The sequence below is a fragment of the Scyliorhinus canicula genome, chromosome 21 (assembly GCF_902713615.1).
Source record: "Scyliorhinus canicula chromosome 21, sScyCan1.1, whole genome shotgun sequence".
Lineage (NCBI taxonomy): Eukaryota > Metazoa > Chordata > Chondrichthyes > Carcharhiniformes > Scyliorhinidae > Scyliorhinus > Scyliorhinus canicula.
Window position 1 is genome coordinate 65,576,724 of NC_052166.1, and position 21,073 is coordinate 65,597,796.

The 21,073-nt window shown below is 50.1% G+C and overlaps 1 protein-coding gene across 1 annotated transcript in view; it reads right to left on the bottom strand.

The window, feature by feature from the left end:
• Positions 1 to 1,589: 1,589 nt before the first annotated feature.
• The window catches only part of aif1l (allograft inflammatory factor 1-like), a 36,303-nt gene continuing 16,819 nt past the window's right edge, over positions 1,590 to 21,073 (bottom strand). The window contains exons 5-6 of the mRNA XM_038782123.1: positions 12,396 to 12,558; positions 1,590 to 3,059 (exon numbers count right to left, since the gene is read on the bottom strand). Coding sequence (XP_038638051.1) covers positions 2,972 to 3,059; positions 12,396 to 12,558 — 251 coding nt within the window. The 3' untranslated portion in view covers positions 1,590 to 2,971. The remainder of the gene's footprint in view (positions 3,060 to 12,395; positions 12,559 to 21,073) is intronic.

The window sequence follows — 21,073 nt, forward strand, 5'->3', positions numbered from 1 at the left end:
CCCAACCTCTGTGGGTACTATTGGGCTGCCAACGCAGCGATGGTGCGTAAGTGGGTAATGGACGAGGAAGGGGCAGCATGGAAGAGGATGGAGGCGGCGTCTTGTGTGGGCACGAGCTTGGAGGCGCTAGTAACGGCGCCGTTGCCGCTCCTTCCAATGAGGTATACCACAAGCCCGGTGGTGGCGGCTACCCTCAAAATTTGGGGGCAATGTAGACGGCACAGGGGAGAAATGGGGGGCTCGATGGAGGCCCCGATACGGGGAACCATCGGTTTGTCCCAGGGAGCATTGATGGCGGATTTCTGGGCTGGCACAGGGCAGGGGTTAGGAGGTTGAGGGACCTGTTTGTGGAGGGGAGGTTCGCGAGTTTGGGGGAGTTAGAGGGGAAGTTTGGGCTCCCCCCGGGGAACATGTTTCAGTACATGCAGGTTAGGGCGTTTGCCAGGCGGCAGATGGAGGGGTTCCCCTTGTTGCCCCCACAGGGGGTACGGGACAGGGTGCTCTCGGGGGTGTGGGTCGGAAGAGGGAGGATTTCGGACATATACCGGATAATGCAGGAGGTAGACGAGGCCTCGGTGGAGGAACTGAAGGGTAAATGGGAAGAGGAGCTGGGTGAGGAGATTGAGGAGGGGACGTTGGCGGATGCCCTGGAGAGAGTGAATTCCTCCTCTTCCTGTGCGAGGCTTAGCCTCATACAGTTCAAGGTGCTGCATAGGGCCCACATGACTGGGACGAGGTGTGCTAGGTGCTCGGGGAGCCCAGCGAACCACGGCCATATGTTTTGGGCGTGCCCAGCGCTGGGGGAGTTTTGGAAGGGGGTAGCAAGGACGGTGTCGAAGGTGGTGGGATCCAGGGTCAAGCCAGGCTGGGGACTCGCGATATTTGGGGTGGCAGTGGAGCCGGGAGTGCAGGAGGCGATAGAGGCCGGGGTCCTGGCCTTTGCGTCCCTAGTAGCCCGGCGGTGGATTCTTCTTCAGTGGAAGGATGCGAGGCCCCCAAGCGTGGAGGCCTGGATCAATGATATGGCGGGGTTCATTAAATTGGAGAGGGTGAAATTTGCCCTGAGGGGATCAGTACAAGGGTTCTTCAGGCGGTGGCAGCCTTTCCTGGACTTCCTGGCGGAACGGTAGGGAAATAGGCCGACAGCAGCAGCAACCCGGGGGGGTAAGGATTGGGGGGAGGGAGAACTGTGCACATGGGTTTGTGGAGGGTGCTATCTCTTTCCCTTTCGTTGTCTGGGTGCTCTTTTGGTTTTTTTTGGTTTTGTTTTTGTTCTTTCCTTTTGTTTGAAGTTGCTCTTGAAGCTGGGGGGGGGGGGTATTGTTAATGGGGTGTTACCGTGGGTGGTTGTTAATAGAGTTACGATGTTTATATTTTGTATTTTGTAAAAATTTCAATAAAAATTATTTTTAAAAAAAAGAAAGAAATGAAATTAAATGAAACTCGCTTATTGTAGTAGGGTTGAGATGAAGTTACTGTGAAAAGCCCCTAGTCGCCACATTCCGGCACCTGCTCGGGGAGGCCGGTACGGGAAATAAAAGCTGGACTGTTTAAAATATCCACCCTGGAAAGGAGAGACGGACACACCCTTGTTTACAAATCATTTATTGCATATCTGAAGATGTACAAAAGTCAGATTATTTTATTAATAACCATAAAATGAATCACCCGACCATTTCCACTGCACCCGAGGATTGAAATCATCACGCAAAGGTTTCCATTCATTGCACAGCTATGTAATGGAGTTGGTTAAAATATATTTGCCACGGCAAAAATCGCTGAAGTTAGGAGAGATTGGAACAAATTTTACATCAAAGAACTGAAAGGCACGCGGGTCAAACGGAGAGGGATTGACAACACCCTGAACCAAATCGCTCAGATCTCAAAGAATATCGAAGCACTGGCAAAAACATCGACAAGGATGAGAGCGGAACTGAGGGTCAAACTCGGGAAAGGTTGAAAAGGTTTTCTCTGAAAAAGAGGAGGTTAAGAGACACCCTGACAGGGGTTTTTAGAAAGAGTTTGATTGGGGAGGGACATGTTTCCATTTGTGGGGAAGACCAGGACGAGTGGCCGTCACTTATTCATTCAATCGGGGAATTACCTCTTGACCCAGGGACTGCGGAGAATGTGGAACCTGCTCCCACACGGAGTGGTTGAGATGATTGGCATCAATGCTGGATAAATACACGAGGAGGCAGGGAAATATTGAGAGAGTTTGACAAAGAGGCTCACAATGGAGTGTAAACGTACAGCTCCAACATGGACCAGATGGGCCGAATGGCGTGTTTCTGCATTGCCCACTAAAAGTAAAACTGGAGTTGTATTCTGTCTGGTTCATCCTCCCACAGCTTCAGTTACCACAGGAAGCCCAGCAGCAGGCAATGGGCAGAGGGTGGCGGAGTCAGGGAATTCAACGGGAAATGTATCACCTGAGTTTGGAAACAGTTCAATACTCTCCTTCTATAGAGGCCTACCCCCAGCCCAAAACACCCAGAAATGCTTTACCGCCGAATGAGGTCATTCGGAATTGTGGTCACTGTTGTGATGTCGGAAAAGTGGCAGCCAATTTGTGCATGGCAAGATCCCACACACGGCAACGTGATCGTGGCCAGGTAAATTTGGTTGGTCAGTGGGTAAATATTGGGTTAGGGTTAGGATTAGAGTGCGTGTCTCACATGGACACAGCTGACACCTTCATGCCACCTTTCCACCAAAATGGCAGCACTGGATTTTCACCGAGGATTAGTCAGCAGGTTCTACTGGGGAGATATAGAATAAAACCTCTGCTCCCTTCCTACAAACCTCAGGGTGGCATAGCGAGGAGAAAGACCCAGCGTACTGCGCATAGTTTTCACTGACAGCGATCCCATTCCTCCAGACCCATTCCTCCCTCTCCCGCCATGGCCAGGATGAAACATCAGACGGAACTATTTACAAACCAGGACAGGCACCATGACAGCGCCCGTGGTCATGGGAGGCTAGAGATGTCCCTCTTAGCAGGAGGGCCTGCAGGTTTCGAACCATTTCCATCGCTCCTTCCTTCAAACATCATGATCCTGCAAAAAAAAACAGAATGGTTTTAGCTCTAAAAGTTTCATGTCTTCAATAGTTTTAAAACAAATTCTCTGAATGGGTCTAAAGGAAGTGGCACCATTCAGTGTCATTTCGATTTAACATCATGTTTCCAGTGGGGCTGGCATTCACAACCAGCAGTCTGGATTCAAATTAATCTTGTGTCATGTCAGGTGTCCTGTTGGGTCACGTGATCCACCTGGTGCCACTTTGGAATGACCTCCTCGTCTCCGTGACACCCCCCTGCGCTCCCCAATCCTCCTGCTCCTGTCCCTCCCACTCCCCAATCCTCCTGGACCTTAATCTCCCACTCCCTGACCCTCACACTCCCTGACCCTCACACTCCCTGACCCTCACACTCCCTGACCCTCACACTCCCTGACCCTCACACTCCCTGACCCTCACACTCCCCGACCCTCACACTCCCCGACCCTCACACTCCGTGACCCTCACACTTCGTGACCTGAACACTCCCTGACCTGAACACTCCCTGACCTGAACACTCCCTGACCTGAACACTCCCTGACCTGAACACTCCCTGACCTGAACACTCCCTGACCTGAACACTCCCTGACCTGAACACTCCCTGACCTGAACACTCCCTGACCTGAACACTCCCTGACCTGAACACTCCCTGACCTGAACACTCCCTGACCTGAACACTCCGTGACCCTCACACTTCGTGACCTGAACACTCCCTGACGTGAACACTCCCTGACGTGAACACTCCCTGACGTGAACACTCCCTGACGTGAACACTCCCTGACCAGAACACTCCATGACCAGAACACTCCCTGACCTGAACACTCCCTGACCCTCACACTCCCTGACCCTCACACTTCCTGACCCTCACACTTCCTGACCCTCACACTCCTCAATGCTCCTGGAGGGTAGCACGGTAGCACAGTGGTTAGCATTCCTGCCTCACAGGGCCAGGGTCCCAGGTTCGATTCCCGGCTTGGGTCACTGTCTGTGTGGAGTCTGCACGTTCTCCCCGTGTCTGTGTGGGTTTTCTCCGGGCGCTCCGGTTTCCTCCCACAAGTCCAGAAAGACGTGCTGTTAGGTGAATTGAACATGCTGAATTCTCCCTCAGTTATTATTATTATTACCTGACTGTCCCAATCCCTGAACTTCCCGCTCGGGATCTCTCTAGTTTGACCCCCCTTGGCCTTTATGCTCAAAGCTGCTCTCATTGGTCAGGTTGCTTCCTTCTTCTCACTGTTCATCTCCAAAGCCCTCGATCATAGTGAGCGGGAGGGTCAGGGAGCACGATCACAGTGAGCGGGAGGGTCAGAGAGCACGATCATAGTGAGTGGGAGGGTCAGAGAGCACGATCACAGTGAGTGGGAGAGTCAGAGAACACAATCACAGTGACCGGGAGGGTCAGAGAGCACGATCACAGTAAGAGGGAGGGTCAGAGAGCACGGTCACAGTAAGAGGGAGGGTCAGAGAGCACGATCATAGTGAGCGGGTTGGTCAGGGAGCACGATCACAGTGAGCGGGAGGGTCAGGGATCGCAACCACAGTGAGCGGGATGGTCAGAGAGCACGATCATAGTGAGCGGGAGGGTCAGAGAGCACGGTCACAGTGAGCAGGAGGGTCAGAGATCACGATCACAGTGAGCGGGAGGGTCAGAGAGCACGGTCACAGTGAGCAGGAGGGTTAGAGAGCACGATCACAGTGAGCGGGATGGTCAGAGAGCACGATCATAGTGAGCGGGAGGGTCAGGGAGCACAATCACAGTGAGCGGGAGGGTCAGGGAGCGCAACCACAGTGAGCGGGATGGTCAGAGAGCACGATCATAGTGAGTGGGAGGGTCAGAGAGCACGGTCACAGTGAGCAGGAGGGTCAGATATCACGATCACAGTGAGCGGGAGGGTCAGAGAGCACGGTCACAGTGAACAGGTCAGAGATCACGATCACAGTGAGCGGGAGGGTCAGAGAGCACAACCACAGTGAGCGGGAGTGTCAGAGAGCACGATTACAGTGAGCGGTAGGGTCAGAGAGCACGATCATAGTGAGCAGGAGGGTCAGAGAGCACGATCACAGTGAGCGGGAGGGTCAGAGAGCACGAACACAGTGAGTGGGAGAGTCAGAGAGCACGATCACAGTGAGCGGGAGGGTCAGAGAGCACGATCACAGTGAGCGGGAGGGTCAGAGAGCACGGTCACAGTGAGCGGGAGGGTCAGAGAGCACGATCTAGTGAGCGGGAGGGGTCAGAGAGCACGATTACAGTGAGCGGGAGAGTCAGAGAGCACAATGACAGTGAGCGGGAGTGTCAGAGAGCACGATTACAGTGAGCGGTAGGGTCAGAGAGCACGATCATAGTGAGCAGGAGGGTCAGAGAGCACGATCACAGTGAGCGGGAGGGTCAGAGAGCACGAACACAGTGAGTGGGAGAGTCAGAGAGCACGATTACAGTGAGCGGGAGAGTCAGAGAGCATGATCATAGTGAGCAGGAGGGTCAGAGAGCACGGTCACAGTGAGCGGGAGGGTCAGAGAGCACGATCATAGTGAGCGGGAGGGTCAGAGAGCACGATCACAGTGAGCGGGAGGGTCAGAGAGCACGATCACAGTGAGTGGGAGTGTCAGAGAGCACGATCATAGTTAGCAGGAGGGTCAGAGAGCACGATCATAGTTAGCAGGAGGGTCAGAGAGCACGGCCACAGTGAGCGGGAGGGTCAGAGAGCACGATCACAGTGAGCGGGAGGGTCAGAGAGCATTTTCAAAGTTTTATTTACAAATATAGAAATTTTGCAAAGGTCAGACTGTGAACTGAATCTCACCATAAAGTCCTGGGATTAGACTGTATTAACATCAGCACACCGCCATGGGATCGGACTGTGCACTGATCATCAGCACACCGTGATGGGATTGGAGTGTGCACTGAATTCATCACAAAGTCAAGGGAGGGTACTATGCACTGATTATCACCACAAGTCATGGGATCGGACTGTGCACCCCATCCACACTGCCCCAGGATATTACAAGCAAGCTTGAGGCTTTCAATTTCTTGTGTAAAACAGGAAATTGCTGCTGATTCAGGAGAGCTGTGCAGTTAGTAATCTCTGAAACCCCCTGGAGCAGAGAGCGCGCACTCCATGGAGTTGGAGCTGAAATACAAGATCAGCATTAGCCCCTGTGAATGGCCCCAGGACAAGTGCTCACACACAGTCAATGCAGCCCCCACACAATGAGCTGAATTGACAAGCTTGCACACTGCAAAAGCCCACAAAAAGGCATTCAATGCTGTGCATTCTTTAGCAATGTCACTCCTATTTAAATGCAGCGTGTGTAGGTTTAAGGTGGGCAGCCGAGAATGAAGGTGGTGACGTCACTGCTTTCCCGAGAAAGGGGTGGATACAGCTGCCTCTGTTCCAAAGGCCGCTGCGAGCAGCCTCTCCTCACGGCTCTCACTCATCAATCTTTACATTCCAAACCTCAGGGTCCACCCGTAAACCTGGGCAGAATATTAAATACCGTCCGCTTGCCTGGTGGCCACACAAAGAGCTCAGTTACAGACTGATGAGGATAAAGTTTTCTTACCCCCCCCCCCCCCCACACACACACACACAGACACATCGAATGTTGTGAACATGTCTGCTCTCCCCATATTGCAAAAAGGATATTGGGTCACTGGAGGAAGGGCAAAAAAAATTTTTTGCTAAAGTAATACCAGAGTTGAGAGGCTAAACCGAGCAGGAAAGACTCGGTCGAAAGGAGAAAAGTGATGGGTGACCGAATGGAGCTCGTTAACATTACGAAGGGGTTTGATCGGGAAGATGTAGACAAGGGGGCTGGATTCTCCGTTTCTGAGGCTAAATGCCGGCACCACAATGGGAAAATTGTCGGGAATCCCTCACCGATTCCGGTACACGGTGTGGGGCTAGCACCGGCGGCGCGCGGAACATCTGCGGATCGGGCGGGAAAAGGCCGGAGAATCAGCGGATCGGGCGGGAAAAGGCCGGAGAATCAGCGGGTCCCGAGCCGCGCATGCGCAGGGCTGACAAGCTGCAGTCGCGCACGGCTACGCCCCCACCTGTCGCGCCGGAAAACATGGCATCGGTCGTGCTGGACCGTGTACCCGCCCACCCTGGCCCCACAGCCCACCCTGGCCCCCCCACCACTCCTCCCAGCCCAAGCAGAAGCCCCCAGGCCAGCGGCACGGATGTCGGCCGAGTGTGGGGCGCTGGACACTGTCTGCAGCCGCCACGCTAGGCTCCCGACCGCTGGGGCCACACATGGCCCGCGCCGTCGGGGACTCGACCCATCGGAGGCTTCGCGCAGGGCGCGGCCTGATGATGCCGATTTGGAGAGGGTGGAGAATCGGCAACCGGGTCAAACCGGTGCCTGCCCCAATTTCGGTGTCGGGAGCCATTCTCTGCCCGAACACCGTTCTCGATTTCGGTGTCGGGCTCTGGAGAATCTCGTCCAAGATGTTTCAACTTGTGGTCAAGACTAGAACGAGGGAGCATCAAGATAAGATGGTCATAAACAAATCCAATCAGGAACTCAGGAAAATCGTCTTTCCCCAGAGGGTTGGTTTAGCACAGTGGGCTAGACAGCTGGTTTGTAATGCAGAACGAGACCAGCAGCACGGGTTCAATTCCCGTGCCGGCTCGTTACCCGAACAGGCGCCGGAATGTGGCGACTAGGGGCTTTTCACAGTAACTTCATACTTGTGACAATAAAAGATTATTATTATAATTGTAGAACTCGCTACCACAGGGGATAGATGTGGTGAAGAGAGGAGATATTTTTCTTTTTTTTTAGAAATTTAGATTACCCAATTAATTTTTTCCAATTAAGGGGCAATTTAGCGTGGGCAATCCACCTACCCTGCACATCTTTGGGTTGTGGGGGCGAAACCCACGCAGACACGGGGAGAATGTGCAAACTCCACACGGACAGTGACCCAGAGCTGGAATCGAACCTGGGACGTCGGCGCCATGAGGCAACAGTGCTAACCACTGTGCCACCGTGCTGCCCTGAGCGATACATATAAGGGGAAGGTGGATAAACAGACATGTTGATAGAGCGAGCTGGAGAGAGTTGGGAAGAGGCGTGTTTGGAGAATAAATACAATCATAGCGCAGATGGGCAGAATGGCCTGATACTGTGCTTTAAATATTATGTAAAATATTTAAGCTACAACAGTCAATAAAACTCAAACATTGATCAGCAGCTTCTCCCTCGGTTCAAATACCAGCGAATCCACTCTGAGTGACAAATGACAAAGAAAACCACATCAATCTGGGGACTGGAAATGGAGACGAGCAGTCTCCAAAACGGCCAGCTACTAAATCACACCAACTGGAATGTTGGCTTAATTTGCAATAAAATCAAATCACCAAAGCCGACAGAGAGGTTCGGCTACGTTTGATTACAGCGATAGCTCTTGAGAAGGTGGCCATTCTGCCCATTCTGCGCTGACTCTCCCAATGAGAAACGTCAGGAGGCAGTCCAATTCCCTTTTTGAATTCCCATTGAACCTGCCTCTACCACCCTCGAAGACAGTCAATCTTAGCAACATTCATTTCATAGGACATAAGACAGAAGGAATGTGCGTTTCTACAGGACATTTACCCACCTCGGCACATCGTATTGAAGTACTTTTTACATGTGGACATTTTTGATGTTTAGTAAAGGTAATAGTTAATATGTGCACAGTAAGATTCCACAAATAACGTCTTCCATAGAATTCCTACAGTGCAGAAGGAGGCCATTCGGCCCATCGACTCTGCACCAATCCACATCCCACCCTATCCCTGCAACCCCATAACCTAACCTTCACTTCCCTGGACACTAAGGGGCAATTTAGCATGGCCAATCCACCTACCCCGTATATCTTTGGACTGTGGGAGAGAAACCGGAGTCTTGCAATTCAACAGCAGGTTTAACATGGCGAAACATCCCAAGGTGCTTCACAAGAGCAGCTGGCGAACAAAATGTGACATCCTGTCAGATAGGGAGAAATGAGGGCAGATGGTAAAACACTTGACCAAAGAGGTAAGCTTTAAGCGGCATCTTAAATGAGGAGGGAGCGACGTCGAGAAATTTTGGGAAGGAGTTTCAGAACTGAGGACTGGGCATCGGAAACGGAGGAATCCAGCGAACCCAGTATTGTCGGGAAGGTTACAGAGATATGCTGTAGGCGGCACCTCGGCGGAATTTGAACACCAAGGTGAGTATTTTAAAATTCAGATGATGCGATGTGACAACAGGTGAGTAGCCACACACCCTGGGGCTCCTTTTAAATCACATGCTAGCTCTCTGCTATGAGAGGTTTCCAAGTCTGCTTTAAGCTGCTGTGTGAAAACCACAAACATCAAACAGTTTCCTTCAGATCCTGCCCGTCACAATGGTTCCCATCAACTCACTGCTGATTTCAAACTCTCGCCACCCTTTCCTGAAACACACCAACAGTTTTCCCCAAATTCAGAATTCCTAAACCTTCCCCAACCACCCCTCTTAATCCCCAGGGCCAAGTGTAGGATCACAGGTGAGGTCCAACTAAGCATTGAATCAGAGAATTTACAGTGCAGAAGGAGGCCATTCAGCCCATTGAGTCTGCACCAGCCCTTGGAAAGAGCACCCCCATTAAGCCCACACCTCCACTCCTTTCCCGTAACCCAGTAATCCCACCTAACCTTCTTGGACACTGAGGGTACCCGGGAGTCAGCGATGGCGTTGCTGCCTCAGAACATGGCGGGTGTTGAGCGTGAGAGCTGCCACAGTTAGTCTGTGTTTCTCTGTGGCGAGCAGAGAATCTCGCTGCATCTTACCCAACCAACTAGCCTCATTGCACCATTAGATAAAAACCTGTCACACCCAGGACAAATAGTTTAGGTGGAACTCATAATTACAGAAAGCACAAAAAAACAAATCTGAATCAAGTTAATGGAGCACGGGTAGAATGTGGCCACACCAGATTTCTCAAATCATGTATGTTGCTTCTCCAACGACGATGGAAGGACATGACTTGGTTCTGGAGAATGAGGAAGATGTCAGAACATCAAACAGAATGGGTGGATTGGCCATGCTAAATTGTTCCTTAATTGGAAACATTTTTTAAAAAGTATTTCACTTTGAAAATGAATAGAAGCCTCACAGATCAAAGAATATGAGGGGGTTTAAAGTCTTGCGATGTGTTATGAAGTTACAACAGTTGTTTTCTACAATTCTGTCTGAGGCAGCAGGGGTAAGGAACAGGTAAGTGAATAAGCAATGGATTTTTACTGTTTTTGCCTGTATTGCCCTTTACCTTCCAGCTAGGTATAACTGATGGCTGGAGGTCACTGAGATTGGGGTCTCTGATAGGGGGGTCTCTGATAAGGGGGTCTTTGATTGGGGGGTGTCTGGTATGGGGAGTTTCTGATGGGGGGGGGGTCTCTTATATGGGGTCTTTAATATGGGGTCTCTGATATGGTGGTATTATGGGGGTCACTGATAGGGGGTCTAATGGGGATGGGCAGGATTTGTGTTTTGGGGGGGGGGCCCTCTGATGGACTTTGGAGGCACTTACATTAAATACTTACCCACTTGACCCACCCCGAAGTCCAACACACTGGGGCCATGCTGGAAAATGTTTCCACCAATCCAGGCCTGCATGAACCCCAGCCCAGAGGGCCCCAGCGTCAGAGAAGCGTGGAAAATCGGGTGTCCAGCCTGCTAATTAGATGCAAATGGATTCAAATGACCCATCGGTATCACCCTACTGGTGGCGGGGAGGGGGGGGGGGGCTTGTAGCTCGCTGCCAGGGCCAGCGGGAGACCGGAGCATCGGGTGGCCATCCCGATTTTTGCCCGATGCGTGATTCCCCACCACATCGGGAACTCCGCTACCGGTGGGGGGCAGCGGAGAATCTACCCCAATATTTCTTGAGTTGCGGCCACCTCTTCTGTCTTTGTTCCTGTTAACCAGTTAAAGTATTGGCCCCCACCTCTCTTCGATTTCATTCTCTTTCACTGAGGTTACTCCACCTGCACCTTGCAGTGTACCGACATTTCCCACTTCCATTGTTAACCTACATCGAGAAGCTGCATTTTACAGGATATCGTTTTGCCTCTCTATGGAATCAAGACTTTCAAATATTCCCTCTATGGCCAGGAATCATTTTTTAACAATCACTTTCCTTCCATTCATTTTCGCTTCTTCGTTCTGTTCTGAATCTGTTTCCCTTTTCTCACAGTTCCTTCTGAATAGATTCTAGTGAAGGGGGAAAGAGCACAAAATACATTGAAGGTCGGAATATCTGAAGAGAAGATTAGATCAAATCTTAAAGTAAGCATGGACTGAGTCACCAAGGACAAAAACCTAGGGGTAAACTTGAGGTCATTTAAAACTCTGCTACCCGTGTCTTAACCTGCACCAAGGTCCATTTCTTGATCAGCTCCCTGTATTCACATCAACCATTGAACCATAGATTTTCTCCAGTGCAGAAGGAGGCCATTCAGCCCATCAAGTCTGAAAGAGTGCCCTACGTAAGCCCACTCCGCTGACCTATCTCCATAAACCCACCTAACCTGCACATTAGGACCCATTTTTCTCACAACTCCACGACCCATTCCCCTGTCAACTCCGTAAATTCACATCAGGACCCATTCCCCTGTCAACTCAGTAACTTCACATCAGGACCCATTCCCCTGTCAACTCCGTAAATTCACATCAGGACCCATTCCCCTGTCAACTCGGTAAATTCACATCAGGACCCGTTCCCCTGTCAACTCAGTAACTTCACATCAGGACCCATTCCTCTGTCAACTCAGTAACTTCACATCAGGACCCGTTCCCCTGACAACTCGGTGATCACTGACCTACCCTGGTTCCTGGTCAAGCAACATCCTGATTTTAAAACTCTAATCCTTGTTTTCAAATCTCTCCATGGTCTCGCTCTTCCCCCTTCTTCCCAATCTCCTCGAGCTCCGCAACCCTCTGAGATCTCCTCACTCATCTAATTCTGGCCTCTTCAGCAAATCTGGCTTTAATCACGCCAACATTGGCGGCACTGCCTTCGGTGGTTGGGAGTTCTGGAATTCCCTCTCCATCTCACTCTCTGTCTTGAAGGTGCTCCTTAAAACCAACCTCCTTGACCAAGATTTTGGCTAATTCCTAATATTGCCTCATCAGGCTCAGTGTGATACTCTGTATTATAACATTCATGCGAAGCACCTTGCTGTGCTTCGTTATGTTAAAGGCGCTATGCAAGTACAAATTGTTGTTGCTCCAGATTCCTTCCATAACATGCATTGCAAAGGGACTGCACTGGGTGAAGCTGGCCTGGGTAAGAGTCACCAGTTTGAGGGGGTGCCATCACTCACAATCTGAGAACCGCAGAGCGTTTGCCCAGCATCATGGTGACAAAGTCACGGTAGGAGATGGTCTCACTGCTGCCACCGGTTACTTCGGCAATCATCTTCTTCACCTCCAGGTGGGTCTTGGCAACTCCGAGTTTCTCCAGCATCTGTTTCAGACTCATGAGGTCTGAATGGGTGGGACAGAGGATAATTACTATTAATATAACTATTATTATTACTATTAATATAACTATTATTACTATTAATATAACTATTATTATTACTATTAATATAACTATTATTACTATTAATATCACTATTATTACTATTAATATCACTATTATTATTACTATTAATATCACTATTATTACTATTAATATCACTATTATTATTACTATTAATATAACTATTATTACTATTAATATAACTATTATTACTATTAATATAACTATTATTACTATTAATATCACTATTATTACTATGAATATCACTATTATTATTACTGTTAATATTACTATGGGCAGCACAAGTGGATAGGACTGTGGCTTCACAGCGCCAGGGTCCCAGGTTCGATTCCCCGCTGGGTCACTGTCTGTGCGGAGCCTGCACCTTCTCCCTGTGTCTGCGTGGGTTTCCTCCGGGTGCTCCGGTTTCCTCCCACAGCCCAAAGACGTGCAGGTTAGGTGGATTGGCCATGATAAATTTTTAATTTTTTTTATTTAAAAAAAAATTTAGATTACCCAATTATTTTTTCCAATTAAGGGGCAATTTTAGCGTGGCCAATCCACCTATCCTGCACATCTTTTGGGTTGTGGGGGCGAAACCCACGCAGACACGGGGAGAACGTGCAAACTGCACATGGACAGTGACCCAGAGCCGGGATTCGAACCTGGGACCTCAGCGCCGTGAGGCGGTTGTGCTAACCACTAGGCCACCGTGCTGCCCTTGGCCATGATAAATTGCCCTCAGTGACCAAGAAGGTTAGATGGGGTTATTGGGTTACGGGGGTAGGGTGGAAGTGAGGGCTTAAGTGGTTTGATGCAGTCTCGATGGGCCGAATGGCCTCCTTCTGCACTATGTTCTATGTTCAATATGTATTACTATTAATATTACCATTATTATTACTGTTAATATTACTACTAATATTTCTACTATTATTACTATTCATATCACCATTATTATTACTGTAAATATTACTATTAATATTACGATTAATATTCATATTATTACTAATAATATTAATGTTAATATTACATTATTATTGTTAATATTACTATTATTACTGTTAACATTACTATTATTATAACATTACTATTAATACCCACAACACAATGTCACTGGCAGACTTCACACATTGACTGCCAGGGGTGGAGGGGGAGGCAATTCAGCCCAGAGCTCACCATCTCGCTGTTACCTCTGCTTACCCCAACACTGAACTGATCCTCAAGATGTGGCCTCCATTCGCCAGCTGAGCATCACTCTGAGTCTTGCCTGAGACAGGGCAGGAGCTCAGGGCAGCCTATGGCAGGTCCCTTTCAAAATGGTGGCAGCCATATTGCTCAGGGTTATGTGGAGTCAACAGCACGGCAACAGGCTCTCTGAACAACTGGCCTTCGCCTACGTTCCACATGGGCCTCCTCCCATCCCTCTTCACCTCACCTACCCTTCTACTCTTTTCCCTCTTTACCCAGGTTCCCTATAAATACATCAATACCATTCACCTCAACCGCTCCCTGTGGTAGCACGTTCCACAGTCTCACCACTCGCTGGATAAAGACGTTTTTCTGAATTCCCGATGGGATTTATTTGGGACTAATTTCTATTTGTTTCAGATAGTTTTGGTCTCCCCACATCTTCTCTACATTTACCACAGTGAACCTCTCAATCTTGAAGTGAGGGGGCAGTGAAGTTACCAATCCCAAGTTGAAGCCATCAACATCAGCTAATGAGAAGCCAGGATTGGGAATTGCTGTCTCCAGAGAGACTCAGACAGGCATTGTGGGTAAAATACCGAGAGAGAGTTTTAAAAAATAAATCTAGAGTGTCCAATAATTTTTTTCCAATTAAGGGGCAATTTGGCGTGGCCAATCCACCTACCCTGCACATCCTTTTTGGGTTGTGAGTCGTGGTGATATAACCACTGTAGATATGTGTACTTGCAGTAGGGGGATGTATGCCTGTACCTGTAATACAGGTTCCTCCGGTAAGCCCCTGCCGGCTAGCTCCGCCCACAGGGAGCTTGTGTATAAATATGCGCTAGCTTCACTGAGATCCTATTCTACAGCTGCCGCCGGAGGAATAGCATCACACAGCAATAAAGCCTCTCTTGCACTTCACTCGAGTCTTTGTGTACAATTGTTAGCGCCACAGGGGGCGAAACCCACGCAGACACGGGGAGAATGTGCAAACCCCACACGGACAGTGACCCAGAGGCGGGATCAAATCTAGGACCTCGGCGTCATGAGGCAGCAGTGCTAACCACTGCGCCACCGTGCTGCCCGGTCCCGCGAGAGGGTTGAGGAATGGTTGGATGTCGCGATGGAACAATAGAATAGAACAATAGAACATTACAGCGCAGTGCAGGCCCTTCGGCCCTCGATGTTGCGCCGACCTGTGAAACCAATCTAAAGCCCATCTACACTATTCCATTGTCATCCCTATGATGGGGAGTGGGGCTTTCTCTGGATGGGCTGAATGGCCTCACTCCTTACAGCAGAGGTTCATTGGCTGCATTCCTACCCACAGATGCCAATCAGCCACCAGTGCGATGATTGCACAGACCTCCCATCAACCCAAGAAACAGATGAGGAGGGAGAGCCGGCAGCAAATGAGGTTTGCGTGTTTGAACCGTGAACGAACAATTCATCCTCACTGGGTCAGAATCGAGAAACTCCCTTCCCAACATCGTTGGCACCACAATAACCGCCGGGTTTGCCGGCGACACCCACATCCCGATAATGAATGAGGAGAAAGAAAATCATTCAGAAACTGCTGCTGATTGGTTCGGTCCTGCCAGCTGCAGCCTGTAATCTTTCCCAGACAGAAATCTCTGCGACATTCCTGTCAGCTGCCTCATGAACGGAGTTGCCAATCCGTTTTATTTTCAAAGCAGAGAAGGTTGAGGAAGGGGGCGGGCGTGGGTGGGGGGTGGGGGGGGGGGGGAATAGCAGTGAAACCTAAGAGAAAAGAAAGGCAAACCACAGGAGAGGGGGGGGGGGGAGTGGGAGCGGGAGGAGACAGGGAAGAATAGAGGGGAACCAGTGAGGTGCCCGGGGGGGGGGGGGGGAAGTGGGAGCGGGAGGAGACAGGGAACAATAGAGGGGAACCAGTGAGGTGCCGGTGGGGGGGGGGAGCCAAGGGAATGCCAGCCGGAAGGAGGGCACGGGAAACGACAACAAACTCGGCGAAAGACGGGACGAACGGCTGAAGCGGAGGTGATCTCGAGACGACAGCGTCCGGGAAAACCGTCCGGGAGAAGCAAGCGACAACACCAACACCACATCCATTCGCGTATTGCCCTCTGTAATTGTTCTGTAATTGTTTCCCTGTCGCCCAAATGTATATGTACCCCCCCCCCAGTTCCCCCCCCCAATAAACAGATGCCTACTTATGTGCTAAAAACAATACTGCCAATTGTACAGAGCTGTTGTTGTTGAGCGAGCACATAGTACCCTGCCAGTTATTTTATTCTAACTTTTTTTTTTGTTGTTGTTAGGTTTTTTTTGTGCGTGTTCCCTTCTCTTCTATATATATATATGCATGTATTCTATTTTGTGCACATAACAGTGAATATACTTTATTCAAAAACCCAATAAAAACATTCATTAAAATAAATTATCAAAGGTTTTACCACACAGACCATAAGAAATAGGAACAGGAGGAAGCCATTCGGCCCCTCGAGCCTGCTCCGCCATTCAATAGGATCATGGCTGATCCGACATTCCTCATGTTCATCTTCCTGCCCTTTCCCCGTAACCCTCGATTCCCTTACTGATCGAGAATCTATCTCAGTGTTAAATATACAGAAGGTCCATGTCACAGCTCACTGTGGTCATAAGAAACATCGGAACAGGAAAGGGGCATTTAGCTCCTCAAACCTATTCTACCAACTCAACAACTGAGCATTCCAGGCTTTCTCAGGGCAGAGAATTTGACAGATTCACAAGAAGAAATTTCTTCCCAGCTCAGTCCTCAACAATCACCCGCTTACTGGGAGCCTGTGTCCGAGACCCTCCAGCCTGGGCAAACAGCTGCTCAGTATTGACCCTGTCAAGCTCTCTAAACATTTTTCAATCCCTCCCGTGAAGTACTCTCATTGTTTTTGGTGCCATTCTAAAAAGGAGGCAAATGACACCAGAATGATGATATGTTACCAAATATTACACAGTATTTCCAGAACAGAAACAGACCATTCGGCCCAAAAGGTCTCTGCTGGTAACATGCTCCACAAGAATCTCCTCCCACCCTGCTTCATCCCAGCCTATCGCCATTCCCCTCTCTTCCTTTCCCCCTCGTGTGTTTATCCACTTTCTCCTTAAACACATCTACACTACTGTCCCTGTGGCAGAGATTGATTGATACTTATTGTCACATGTACCGAAGTACAGTGAAAAGCCTTTTTCCGCGGCCGAGGGAACGTACACAGTACGTACATAGTAGACAAAAGAATAATCAACAGAGAACATTGACAAATGGTACATCGACAAACAGAGATTGGTTACAGTGCGGAACAAGGGGCCAAACAAAGCAAATACATGAGCAAGAGCAGCATAGGGCATCGTGAATAGTGTTCCCACAGGGAACAGATCAGTCCGAGGGGGAGTCGTTGAGGAGTCTGGTAGCTGTGGGGAAGAAGCTGTTCCTATGTCTGGATGTGCGAGTCTTCAGACTTCTGTACCTTCTGCCTGATGGAAGGGTCTGGAAGAAGGCAATGCCTGGGTGGGAGGGGTCTCTGATAATGCTGTCTGCCTTCCTGAGGCAGCGGGAGGTGTAGACAGAATCAATGTGGGGGTGGCAAGCTTGTGTGATGAGCAGTTGCCATACCGAGCTGTGATGCAGCCGGATAGGATGCTCTCTATCGCACATCTGTAGAAGTTTGTGAGAGTCGATGCAGACATGCCAAATTTCTTTAGCTTCCGTAGGAAGTAGAGACGTAGTTGGGCTTTCTTGACTGTTGCATCAATGTGAGTGGACCAGGACAGACTGTTGGCGATGGTGACCCCCAGGAACTTAAAGCTATTGACCATCTCCACTTCGGAGCCATTGATGCAGATGGGAGTGTGTATCGTGCTACGCTTCCTGAAGTCAATGATCAGTTCCTTGGTCTTTCTGACATTTAGAGAGAGATTGAGTTCAACATTCTCACCGCTCTCTGGGTAAGAAAGTTTCACCTGAATGGGAAAGGTTAACTCAGAGTGACGAGTTAAATATAGGACAGGAAAATGCAGGTACAACCTGACAGCACGCTCAGGGAGAATCTTCCCACCTTCAGCATGAGCCCAGGGCACAGCCAAAGAATATGTCACCTTCTTGTGGTGACTGTCCCTTTAAGCAGAATAAAGGCCAGCTGGCTTGGGGGACCAATTGGAGTCTTATGTGAGGCAGAAGACATATCGGAGATGAATGCAGCTGTGTGGCTGCTGTCCTGCTGAACACTTTTTATAATTAATAAATGCCTGCTGTGTTTTGAATGAAGTCTGTGAAAGTGGGGATTTTGATGGGGGGAAACCCGTGTTGCGGCGATGCAATTCAACTCCAAGCATTTGTCTTTGTCAGGCTGCTCTGGGTGGAGGGTCCTGGCTCTGGGTGGGCACCTCCCTCGATCAGGGTGTCGTGCTTGTTGGGTGATCTGGCGTTGCTGGTCCCCACGGTTTCTCTCACCACAGGTGCCTGGCCGTGATGGGGTTCAGGCAAGGGCAGGGTCCCAGGGGTCCCATTCCTAGGGGGCGTCGCCCCTCTGAATGGGGAGGCATCCTACGCTTTTCACCTCCATCCCCGATCCTGGAGATCCTGGATTCCCTTCTCCACACTCTCCCACCAGAGGAAGATCACGATGGCCCTTTTTATATCCATCTCCGGTTTGACCAACAATTTCCGCTGGGTTGCCATGTTATTTTGCCGCATGCAAGGCGATCTTGTAGCATCTTGGGTAGGGATGGCTGTGGTCGTAGTGTTCCGCCAGTTTGCATAATCTTGCCAGAAACTCAGTAACAGACTCCCTGGGGTTCTCTTGACCGTATTAACTCAGTATCTTTGGACAATGACTGGCGTCATAGTGGTTTGTCACGAGCATCACCAATTCCTCAAATGTCTTATGTTCTGGAGTCACAGGGTAGGCTAGGCTCTTTATGATGCTGAAAGTAAGGGCCTCATAGGCGGTCAAAAGCATCACCTCTGGCGGTCTTCTCAGTAATAGCGTTCGCCCTGTAGAATGCCCTTCACGCACTGAGCATCAATGCGTCAAATCTATCGAAAGCGGCATTTTTGAAACAGTGCAAACCTTACCCCTTTAGGTTGAGAAGCGGCCGTCGTCTGAGCAGCTCCGTCTGTAGTTCCGTTTTATCCTCGTCGCCAATACTGTAGTCAATGAGGAGTCCCGAAAAGGTGAGTCAAAAGTAGTTTATTTCTTACTCACAGTTCGGAAAGGCAGCAACTGAGCAACAGTCCGAGTTCCAGCCGGGGTAATCCTGAGATGCCGTCTCCTTCCTGGGCCTGCTTTTACCTTGTGGAATTAGCCAGGCTGCTGTCAGGTCTCCATCCCTCAGTGGGCGAACTCGTATTCCATGAGCCCCACAGGGAAATCAATCAGGTCATCCCCATAGGCTTTGTGGAGAGATATTGAGATATTCCAGACCCTGGGCGACAGGCGCAGAACGAACCTAAATTGGCCGGTGCGCTCAAAGGTTTAGAAATGTACGGAGAAAAAAATACAAGAGAAAATAACCGTACGAAGCAAGGGCTGTGGCTTTAAGTTGTAAAATAAAAAAGACGTGAGTAAAAAAAAAAAGAACAGAGCTTCTGCAAAGTTTCTTTCAAAGAAAAGAACACAAAAAATACCGCTTTAAATAAAAAGAACAGCTCCTTGGGCCTCGAGTCTCTGAGCGAAATTGACAAAAACGGCACATCAGAAAGAAGAAATAAAAAAAGACTTTCCAAATGGCCAGAATATAACTCCAAAGATCGCTAAAAGGGCTTTCCTTCAGTAAACTCTTGAACATTATTTTTAAAAAGAGCAGCCAGGTTAGTGCCAAAACTTAAAAAGTGCGGGAAAAACATAGAGTGCTGGATTCATCCGCCCTGCTCCGCGCAAGGTCGACACGGGCGGGACACGGACCACGTAAAGGCCCTCGGACGAGGATTCCCGGTCGCCGGGCTGGCGCGGCCGGAGAATCCTGCCCAGAGAGAAAGTTGGCAATGCATTTAAATAAGTAATGGACGGTATTCCCCCCCCCCCCCCCCCCCGCCAGGTGGGAGAATCGCCGGGGCGCCGTGTGTATCGCACTACGCCGTCCCGACACCCGCACGCGATTCTCCCACCCCCCCCCCGAAACCAGCACCACGCAAATCATGCCGAGCCGCTTAGAATCATCCCGGATGGGCCGAATGGCCGTGCGTAAACGGCCAAGTCCCACCGGCACCGTCCACACCTGGTCGCTGCCGGCGGGTACTCGTCACGAAGGCTTGGGGGGGCGGCCTGTGGGGGGGGCGTTGTTCCCAGGGGGGCCTCCGATGGGGTCTGGCCCGCGATTGGGGCTCACCGATCGGCGTTCTGGCTTCTCCCCCGCCCAGGGCCTACTTCCTTCCACGGCCGGCCCCAGAACCCTGGCGCCATATTGGTGATGGGCTGGAGCGCTCCGCGAGGTAACCGTGCATGCGCTAGTTGCCGCCGGCCCAACTGCGCATGCGCGGGACCCAAGTCTTTTACGCGGCGCCGGGTCTCTGATGCCATGCCGAGGCCCCGCCCCCGTAAACTGCACAACGCCCCTACTAGCCCCACGGAGGGGGAATAGGGGCCTGGGAACGGGCGCCGACGTCAGAGTAACATTCCGGTTTTTACTCCGGCGTCGGCACTTAGACTCCCGCTGGGAGAATCCCGCCCACTGTATTTAAAGTAGCGATGCACGTAAAGCGGGGACCACAAGAAGGAACGAATGGCTATGGACAAGAAAATTGGAGAAGACCCCAGATAGAGGGCAATTCTCAAAATTGGTTCATAAACAAAAGACCTCAAGGAAGAGGCAAAGGAAGACCTCAGAGGAGACAATGAAGAACTCAGAAAGACACCAAAAGAAGATCTCCGATCAGAATACTTGCAAATGTTATTTCATTTCAGGGGGATATAAGTGGGCTTTGGAATACTACAGCTACTTTGATCAATATGTTCACATTTTGTCTGGTTTTATGCATTAGAAGACCCCAGATATTTGTATTAAATTTTAGAGTACCAATTATTTTCTTTTCAATTAAGGGGCAATTTAGCATGGCCAATCCACCTGACCTGCACGTCTTTGGGTTGTGGGGGGTGAGACCCACACAGACACGGGGAGAATGTGCAAACTCCACACGGACAGTGACCCAGAGCCGGGATCGAACCCGGGTCCTCACGCCGCAGACCTAGTGCTAACCACTGCGCCACATGTCGCCCTAGAAGACCCCAGATGTTAACTGAAGAATTAAAAACATTGAAATTGACAGCAGAATCT